The following is a 10,458-nucleotide window of genomic DNA, read 5'->3' as shown; positions in this document are numbered from 1 at the left end:
GCACCATCCTGTTTCTTCTCTTCTCCCTTGTTGCACTCTTTCTTGTCTTCCGTGTCTCTTGTCTCCCGGCCTTGTCTTCTCCCTTCTCTCCCTTCCTTTGCTTATCTTTCCTTCTTTTGACTCTCCCTCTGTTTCTTTCTTCCCTTGCACCATCCTCTGTTTCTTCTCTTCTCCCTTGTTGCACTCTTTCTTGTCTTCCGTGTCTCTTCTCTCCCGGCCTTGTCTTCTCCCTTCTCTCCCTTCCTTTGCTTATCTTTCCTTCTTTTGACTCTCCCTTTGTTTTTTTCTTCCCTTGCACCATCCTCTGTTTCTTCTCTTCTCCCGTGTTGGACTCTTTCTTCCGTGTCTCTTCTCTCCCGTCCTTGTCTCCTCCCTTCTGTGCCATCCTTCTCGCCTCTCTGCGCCCCTCGGCCGGTCCCGCGGCCCCTCCCGGGGCACGAGGCAGGCGCCCCCACCCGGCGGCCCCCGTGGTCCCGGTCCCATCCGATGGGGGCCGGAGGGGGTCTCCATAGCGACGCGGTGCTCGGCGGTGACGTCACGAGGGGGCGGCGCCCCGTGGCGTGGGCGGCCCGGGAGTGAAATACTAAACGAGAGCAGAGAGGAGCGAGGACCGAGGACCGCGGCGGCGGCATGAGGACCTGAGCGGGGCCCAGGAGCGTGCAGCAGCCGGGAGCCGAGCATGAAGACCCCCGGGGACTCAGGTACGGGGCCAGGGCCGCGATCGGGGTGCCCGGGGCAGCAATCGGGGGCGCGCAGAGGAACTCCCAAACTTCCGCGTCCCGGGAGGGGGCGCAGGCCGGGAGCCGACACAAACTTTGTGTCCTCTCGGAACAGATTCCATGCAGGGGGGGTCCTTGAGAGGGAGTGTGGGACCTTAGTGCCCCCCTCTACTCTTCAGCAAGAGAGTTAAACACCTTTACACCCTACCCCCCACCCCCCTTGTATGCATGTATGTTTATATGGAGGGGGGTGGCAAGTGATCCTCCGCTTTACATAATTCCGCCGGGGGCTTTTTCAGCCTCTCCCTGTCAATACTTGTGTATGTATGGGGGGTGGGGGGTGGGGGGGGTGATCTCGCCCGCCCTACTTGAATCCGCCGGAGGGGGATGTGAAGTTTAGCGGCCCCTCCCCCACCAGCCTGGATCCCCTTTGGCGCCACCTCAGCCCCCGCCCGGAATGCGAGGCTCTGTGTCTGCTTCTGTTAAAACTTGTTTCCTCCTCTAATTAAAGCCGCAGCCTGAAACCCGAGCAGGAGGCAGGACGGTCCTGCCCTACTGCTCGGGCACAGCGTGTCTGCTGCCCCGGCTCTCTCTGATCTGCCCCGCTGGCACAAGACTGTGCCCTACAGCCTCGACACTGGGCATCTCAGACCCCACTCACTGTCCCGACCCGCTCTGATCTGTCCCACTGCCATAATAACACTTTGATCCTCCCTACAGCCTCAAGGCTGGGCTACTAGTGGCCAGACCCTACTCACTGTCCCAGCAGTCACTGGTGTCTCCTACTACCAAGGCAAAGACTTCACACTACAATAGCACACTGCCCGGAGCGGACAAAGCCTCGCCACTGCCCGGTACTCTGGACAGTCCTAACTCCCGTCTCATTGCCCTGTCTATCCATGTACTGCCCTCCCCCGGATTCTCCTGCTGCCCTAAATGCTGCCTGGCGTGTCCCTGCCCGGCACAGCCCTCCTCGGCTGCCCCCTTCACCGGGCAGTGATTTCCCTTCTGAGTCTGCCGTTCCCTCCACCCGGCCCAGCAGTCGCTGAGTTTCCATTTACTTGGAAAAATCTGTGCCGCCCTGGCACACTGGTGCCCGCTGCCCGAGCGGAGTTTGCACAGTGCCCCGAGTGTGCAGGGCTCTGTCCCAGCAGTTCCCACTGTCCCAGCGCCTGCCAGCGCCCCTCCCCCGCCCGCCGCTGTGTCTTTAAGTGCTGCCCTCGGCAGTGATGTAATGTTAGTTTTTGAAGCTCGGATTGAATTCCAGCCTTTTAGCTTTTGGCTCTGGGGATTAGTCAGACGGGGTGGTGTGGGGGCTTCTGGGGGAGGCGGGGGCTTTAAAGAGGCAGGCCGTTGAACAAAGCAAGGGCTCTGGAAAACAAGAGCCCGGCAGTGCCACAGGGGCATCTCACAAGTGCCCTGGCAGTGCCACAGGTAGCGGGGGCGTTTCTCGGTAGTACACGTGCCCTGGCAGTGCCACAGGTAGCGGGGGTGTTTATCGGTGGTACAAGTGCTCTGGCAGTGCCACAGGTTGCGAGGTTGTCTCTCTGTGGTTCAAGTGCTCTGGCAGTGCCACAGGTTGCGAGGTTGTCTCTCTGTGGTACAAGTGCCCTGGCAGTGCCACAGGTAGCGGGGCGTTTCTCGGTGGTACAAGTGCCCTGGCAGTGCCACAGGTAGCGGGGGCGTTTCTCGGTAGTACAAGTGCCCTGGCAGTGCCACAGGTAGCGGGGTTGTTTATCGGTGGTACAAGTGCTCTTGCAGTGCCACAGGTTGCGAGGTTGTCTCTCTGTGGTACAAGTGCCCTGGCAGTGCCACGGGGGCGTCTCTCTGTGGTACAAGTGCCCTGGCAGATCTCACGGTGTACATGTGCCCTGGCAGTGGCATAGTCTGGGTGGGCGTCTCGGTGGCACACGTGCCCTGTCCTAGCAGGGTCACAGGCTGCAGGGGAAGCACCATCTCCCCTTCAGAGTGTGGTACAAACTTAAGATGGCCCCTGGCTCGGAGGGTGCCCAGTCTCTCGCCGCCTGTGGCATCCACTCTCAGCCGCCGCTCGCAACGCGCTTCCTCCCCTTGATGTAATCAGACGCCGAGCGAGGGAACATCTGACTCATAGTGTGATCTCCGCCAGTGCAGCCTGGCTCCATCCCCTGCCGCCAAGTGCGAGTGAGTGGGGGCCTGGCCCCAGGTGCCTGCGTGCGTGGGACCCGTGCGGGGCAGCTCGGCTGTGGGGGACGGTGACAGGCTGCGTGCGTGAGGGGGAAGGACGTGGGATCTCGGAAGACATGGCCGTGGGCGGATTGTGGAACAGTTTCCCACTCGGAACAAATGTATCCGTGGGATTGTCGTGGGGATCGGAGCCAGCGTGACACAACAGAGTACCGCGGGCGTGAGGCGTGCACGTGTGGTGCCAGCCTGCGGCCAACTCTTATAATGCCCCCGCACTCCAGATGCAAAGTACACATGCCGGACTCTTGCATTCCTCATCAGATGGAGGGGGCTCTTCCCGCCATACATTGCCTCGTCGCTCGGCCGAGACCAGCTCACTTTGTCAGCTTCATCAGTATCTTGTGCCCTCTTTCGCCACGGGTACCCCCGCGGACGGTCGCCGAGAGCCTTCCGTCTGTCCTGTGGGAGATCCGTCGGCAGCCACGGGGGCTAATGATGGGCGGCCCGGCGGCTCAAGTGGTTGTCACTAGTGGTGGCGGAGAGATCTTCGGAGGAAGGGGCAGGCGGGTGGTCAGGTGGCACCCTTGGCAAAGCCGGCACTGTACACTTTAGGAGCAAGGGGCAGGCGGGTGGTCAGGCGGCACCCTTGGCAAAGCCGGCACTGTACACTTTAGGAGCAAGGGGCAGGCGGGTGGTCAGGTGGCACCCTTGGCAGAGCCGGCACTGAACACTTTAGGAGCAAGGGGCAGGCGGGAGGTCAGGTGGTACCCTTGGCAGAGCCGGCACTGAACACTTTAGGTCCTAGGGGCAGGCGGGAGGTCAGGTGGCACCCTTGGCAGAGCCGGCACTGTACACTTTAGAAGCCAGGGGCAGGCGGGAGGTCAGGTGGCACCCTTGGCATAGCCGGCACTGAACACTTTAGGAGCAAGGGGCAGGCGGGAGGCCAGATGGCACCCATGGCAGAGCCGGCACTGAACACTTTAGGTCCTAGGGGCAGGTGGGAGGTCAGGTGGCACCCTTGGCAGAGCCGGCACTGTACACTTTAGAAGCCAGGGGCAGGCGGGAGGTCAGGTGGCACCCTTGGCATAGCCGGCACTGAACACTTTAGAAGCCAGGGGGAGGCGGTAGGCCAGATGGCACCCATGGCAGAGCCGGCACTGAACACTTTAGGAGCAAGGGGCCGGCGGGAGTTCAGATGGCACCCTTGGCTCTGAAATCTTGAACTATCCATGTCACGAAAGGGACTCTGGCACCTTTGGGCAATGTTCGTGTTACATAAAAGGAATAAACTGTGGGTGGCAGGACTTGTCTGGTGACCACGTGGGAAGGAGGGAGGGGACATAGTAGGTGTTTTTCTTCCTGGTGAGGACATGTCTAGGCCAGCTGCGAAGGCTGGTCTGTTGGTCTTGTCCCCGTGGTCCCGTCGCTGGTGTGCAGCACAGTTCATGTATCGCTTGCTTCTGATGGTGCTAGTAACTTTAGGTATCGGGCTGTAGGGTGGATGTTCTCTTGCATGAGAGGCTTTCTTTCAGGCAGTCCTATATATTGCTTTTAGTGACGTTACTCATGTTCGAGAGCAGCACCTATGAGTAGCACCAGAGACGATCAAGATTGAGTGGGAATAGCAGCGTTGGTCGCTGCGCTCAAAGGTACACAATTGTTGTCCTTGCCCCCCCCCGTCTCCTCCCCCCCCCCCCCCCCCCCTCCTCCCTTGGTTACTTCCTGCAGCCCGGGCTCCGGCGGCCATCTCTGTCTCTGGTCCAGCCCCGAGGCCCCTGGACTCGGTGGCCACGCCAGCAGCAGTCCCTGAAGGTGTGTGCGCCACGCACCCGTCCACAGAGGCTGTGCGCCACGCACCCGTCCACAGGCTTTGCGCCACGCACCCGTCCACAGAGGCTGTGCGCCACGCACCCAAAGAAACTCAGCAACTGCTTTCAATGGATTGCGCTGAGAGAGGGGTCACACCCGTGTCTGGTGGATATATGTTTGTCTATACCTCCCCCTAAATCTCACCACTCATCTAACGTGTTGGAAGGTTTTCTTTTTCAGTCCACTTTATGCAAAAGCATTGGCAAAGCTCGCGTCTTTATAAGGGTGCCGAGCTGTTGGCTTTGCCTAAGATTATCTATTGAGTATTGCGTGGTGTTTTTTATTTTTTTCATCAATTCTTCTGGAGAAAAAGCAGACATTTTATGGTATCTCAACACTGTACATTGAATTCAATGTTTTTAATCGCTATACGTGGTTTGGTTTACTTCTTCAAATACTTTCAGCCAGGAAACTAAACAGAATAATTTTTATATATATCTATCTATATCTATATCTATATATATATCTATATATATATATATATATATATAGTGTCTGAATGTTAAGGGAAACGCTTGCTGAGGCCTCATTTACTTTCCACAGGATTCACCCATTTGATTCTCTGTAGTAGCCCAGAGAGCTGCAGATGGCCCTTCACATGTAATCCTTTCTGCAACTAAGTTTATGATTTCATGTAATTTGTGGAATGCAGGACATAAAACCATAAACCATTAAAGTTTGCTCTTCAGCCATACCACAGCCAAACAAGCTAGGATGGGTGGGGAGCAACACAAGTTAGGGGGGGTTATATGAACAATGGAGAGAGAGGTAGAAAACACATGTCCTCATGGAGTGCTGAATGAAAAAGAAGAAAGTTCCCTCAATGTGAACTGTAGAAAGATACAAGTCAGCCTATCAAAAGCTATGTTCCTAGGGAGGACAAACACAAGAAAAGGAAGGCAAGGTACATTAGTGCCAAGAAAGCTAAGCAATAAGCAGGCTATAATCCCATTGCAAAATGACTACTTGCACGGTCTTGTAGGCGAAGTAAAAAGCAAAAGGTTCATGTTTTTATAGCTCTTCTTGCTAAACTGTTACAGCAGTGCCTTCCCAACCAGCAGTGCAGCTGGGCTCCATGTTGGGTCTTACCTTTTAAACACTGTGAACTCCACATTCTGTATAAAGTATCCATTCTGTCGAGACCTCTGACCATTGTGCTTGACAATGTTCGGGGAGTCAGTAGACTGAGCATGTACTGCATGAATACGTTTGAGCTCACAGTTGCAGCTTCGTGTTACCTGTGTGTGCTCAACTATTTACCCTTCTTGGGTGAATAAAACGAGTTTGCTAGAGATGGAAGCAAAAAATATGGTTTACTGTGTCTGTTGTTTCCTTCTAATCGTCCCCGTTACCAGTGCCGATGTGCAGGTTATTCCCTTGTAAATGTCTCCGTCTCAACTGGAATGCCATCTCGGAAGGAACCTGGTACTCAGTCTGTTGCACCTAGACGACCTTGTCCTTCCTATCAACTTCTACGACCACTGCATCACTTTCAGCGCAGACTCCTGGCACCTCTGGAAATCGCGACCAGGCCGCGAGCAGCCTTGATTCACTACCTTCAATGCACCACTACAAGCAGCTCCAGTGCCAATGGAGACTTGCCCATCACAGACAAATTTACAAATCAGCCCTCCAACAATACCACCAGCACCTGAAATCCACCAACCGCAAATCACTGAATGAGTAGAATAGACAGCAGGACCAAGAACGTAAAGGGAATCTTCCTCATAGTGAATGAATTCATCATGCCCGCTGCCAGCTTCGTTACCATCGCCCCTCCGCTCAGGAGCTCTGCTACCGGTGCACGTTTGCAACAAGATAAGCACAATCTGTGACCACTTTGCACACTAACCGAACCCCTCTGCTCTGACAGCCCTCCTTCAAGATGATGACAGTACTCCGGAAACTATCCTAACTCCATCATCATCCTCATGGAAACCACCATTGCCGTCTGATCCATCGACTCAGAAGCCCAGCCACACTTCACGCTCGCAAGAGAACTCAAGACTATCAGCACCCTCCTCACCCTGATGCTCAATGGCTTCATTACCATGGCTACCTTCCAGAGCCGCTGGAAACACACCACCATCCTGAAGGCACCCAGAACAGACCTGCCATCACCAGCTGTCCACAGGCCAATCTATCTGTTACCCTACCCAGCAAAAGTCTTGAAGGAACTCGTCAACATGAGACTAGAAAACCACCTGAACGACAGCCACCTCCTACACGGTTCCCAAGCAGGCACCAAAATCATTTTCATAGCTGCTTCCAACGACATCAGGACCATCATGATACTAGGCAACCCTGCAGCCCTCATCCTGCTCGGCCCTCCTTGGGTCTTTCAGTACTGTCTCCTGCTCGATCGTCATCCAACACACCTCAAAGTCAATAATTCGAGGAACATCTCATCAGTGGACCATCTCCTTCCTCGCATGGTGCACGGAGACCAGCAGCCTAACCTTCTAAACCTCCCACCCCACCGAGCTGAAACGTGCAGCTCTTCCAGGCGTCACCACTCAGCCTCAAGCTCCTAAATATCGACATGGCCCTACTCGCCAACATTGTGTGAACTCATAGAATCAACTCCTCCTCTCCCTCTGGAAGAACACAGTCCGCAGCCAAGCAAAGTTCACTGAAAGTATGTCAGAAGTCATCTTATTTATGAAATTCAACTGCTTTAAACTCAACTCTGAGTTCTGCTTCTCGGCCTGGTGGCCATCCAAACTTGGACCCACACCCACCCTGTCCAGTTAGGCTAGTACCCTGGGAATCATGGTCGACAACAACCTATTGATGTCCACCCAAGTCTTCTCAATTGCCTTCTCCTGCATCCACACCCTGGAGACTCTGAAATGCTCAAGTGGCTTTCTTTCAGCCCCTGCCGCCCACCCATGCACTTCTTACCAGCAAGCTAGATTATAGAAACACACTCTATGGTGGAATCTTGGCCACTTCACCAAGTGGCTCCTGATCGTACAGAATGCAGCAGCTAGACTCAAACTCTACCTCCTGCCACACACCCACATTTCCACTTATCCCAATCACCTCTGGCTCCACATACACAAGCTTGCACTGTTCAAATGCATAACCAAGTACTACCCAATCTAGGCCTCCACTCAGCTAACCTCCTGATCACCGCTATCCCCTCATGCGTCGGTGGCCCTGCGCTGTTGTACGTGGCTCCAAGAACACCCCTTCACATGAGGGCTACCAACTCAGTCCATGAATTCAGAAAGAAATTGGTGGCTCTTCTCCTAGACCCCAGTCAGAGCACCCCCTCCCCCCTTCGTACCAGTGCCAGGATACCCTCCTGGATGAAATGTGCTCTTTAAATGTACCCTTACAATAAGTTAACATGTTGCAGTAATGCCTCGTAAGGCTGCGAAACTCACCTGGCTGTTTCTAGTATGTCTGTTTTCCAGTTTATGACTCTAGGCCATGGTTGATCAATACTTTGCACTGGTGCAAACCTTGTTCAAAGTTGATCAGCTTTGTCCTAAGCTGAGTGATGGTCAGATGTGGGTCTGAGCGATTCACTCCACCCCCTCCAAGCAGCTCACACATCTGTGCCGTGTCAAATATTTGGTAGAATTGCACCAGGAAGTCTGAGCGGTTTATTTCCCCCCATTTGTGAGGCCATAAGGCTCAGGCACGGGAACTACTGACGTTATGCCCCTGCTGGATACGCTACTGAGAGACCTTCCCTCGATTTGTGCACATCTTTACTTTTACTGCCACTTCGAGGCACTGTAAATAATATATTAATATTGCCCAATTTAGTATCGTCCGAAGGATGAACCTTCGCTTTGGCCGAGTGGACGTGTTTCCGGCAGGTACTGCCTCCTTCAGAGGGCGCCTCCTTGCCGTCCTCGTTACAAGCGCCTTGCAGCATAAACGCTGCGCCTTGTGCTCCTCTGCGCCGGGCGCCCCGCACGGGTCCGGTCCTCTCCCTCCCATGGGCAGCGCCCCTGGACGTGTGCAGCGGGCGAGGAGCAGCTGTGGCAGGCTTGCCTAAATTATGTGGCAAGAAAAAACAATTAGGAAGGGATACGTGGCACATTTGGTGATAGTATTTCTCTCTCTGTTCTACTTGCACCGCATTAGTACCGGTTTAACACCCACGCATAGCAAAAAGCAACTGAAAGATGACCAGTTCACTTTTGGGAAGGGTCTTTCTTCCACGCCTTACTTTTTTGTTTAAATAAGCTTTGAACCACTTGAGCCAGACACGATATTTTTTGTGTTGAAATCTGCAGATTATGCAGCAAATTATGTATTTCGTGGCACAATCTCAAATCCTTCATTATGTGGAAAACAGCACGGCTGCAAATTGAATAATTCCAGTGGCCCCGAGTGTAGGAGAGGCCTGCGAGGCTGCCGCATGGACGTCTTCACAGTGCTTGGCAGCCTGTTGATGAGGAGCGCCAGCACTACTTTCAGTGTGTCGTGGCGCTCGTGTTTTTTAATTTTATTTCTATTTAAGCTCGTGTGCGCCTCTTGATCTGTGCCACATTGATTGACCTGACGATTTTCAGTCGCTAAATAAAAGGCGCGGGCTTCTCATGTCCATGGGGTACTCTTGAAGGGCCCAGCAGTGTCCTGTGTCCCCTTCTTCCGAGCCCCACATGTGTTTGGGCACAGACCCTGCAGTGTCTCCTCCCTGCCCCCATGGCATGCTCCAGGCTTGCCACCCTCCTGTGCCAGATCCAAGGTGGTGGCTGAGAGGCGACTCCTTCTGGCACATCTATCCGAGTTCAAGCATGGTGTCCGAGGCAGTGGCCTTGGGCAGGCCTCGGGCGGCCTTCCGAGATTAAGAAGGTCTGACTGCCTCTTGTTGGTGAAACGGACGGTCTATCCGGTGCCCCAGTACCGGCCGCGCACCTGTCCCGGGCCGGGTGCACGGCCCACCCGTGGCTGGGATCAAAGTGGAAGGGTGGACAGGCCTGGAAGCGCGAAGGCGGCAGCCGCCCGTCCGCGCCCCTCGGGCCCTTCCTTCCACTCCAAAGTTCACATCCCCGGCTTGTTTCACCCTTCCAGGAATGCACACAGGCTCCGTTCGTGCATTCCTGCCAAGGCTCCATGTCCGGGGAGAGCGGCAGGCGGCTGAGGAGCAAAACAAGGCCTGCCACCGAGCCCCGGGGGCCTCCGCAAGAGGCCACCAACCAGGATGCGCACAGCAGCCTCCCCAGGGCCCGGGAAACAAACAAGCCCCCTCCCCGGGGGAGGGCAGTGCCAGCCGACACGCAGCGTGCCCGCCCGGCCGCAGGTGGATTGCAGCCTGGCTCCCACTGCCATCAGCCGTGCACCCTTCTTCGAGTCCTGGAGAAAGAGCTTCTCCCACCGGCTCCTTCGATGGAGTGAGGGGCTTTGTTTTCTTTTTATCCCTCGCTGGCTGCGTAGCCTCTCCCAACACTCCTTTGCGCTCCTCCTGTCCTCAAGCAGGCAGTCACTGAAAGAATCCTCTCCCATGCCCAAAGCCCCCTCGATTCTAGGCTCTAGACCACGCCTCCCGGGGACAATGGGGTCTTGGTCACCGGGATACTTGCCAGCTCAGTCTACGGTGGTCACCTTCCTTCCTTCTCAAAGTTGCCTCAAGGCAAAGTCCCCGTAACTTTTACCCAGGCAGACGGATGCCGATACCTTCGTGATGATTTTTGTCTCACGCTTTTGGCACACAATTGATTGCCTTGTTTCTCTGCAGCCA

The 10,458-nt window shown here is 55.1% G+C and overlaps 1 protein-coding gene across 1 annotated transcript in view; it reads left to right on the top strand.

The window, feature by feature from the left end:
* Nucleotides 1-541: 541 nt before the first annotated feature.
* ERF (ETS2 repressor factor) overlaps nucleotides 542-10,458 on the top strand; it is a 163,775-nt gene continuing 153,858 nt past the window's right edge. Inside the window, exon 1 of the mRNA XM_086933048.1 lies at nucleotides 542-701. Within this exon, the coding sequence (XP_086789174.1) occupies nucleotides 680-701 (22 nt within the window). The 5' untranslated portion in view covers nucleotides 542-679. The remainder of the gene's footprint in view (nucleotides 702-10,458) is intronic.

Source organism: Lissotriton vulgaris, chromosome 7 (genome assembly GCF_964263255.1).
Source record: "Lissotriton vulgaris chromosome 7, aLisVul1.2, whole genome shotgun sequence".
NCBI classification, from domain to species: Eukaryota; Metazoa; Chordata; class Amphibia; order Caudata; family Salamandridae; genus Lissotriton; species Lissotriton vulgaris.
This window is presented reverse-complemented; position numbering and strand designations above follow the sequence as displayed.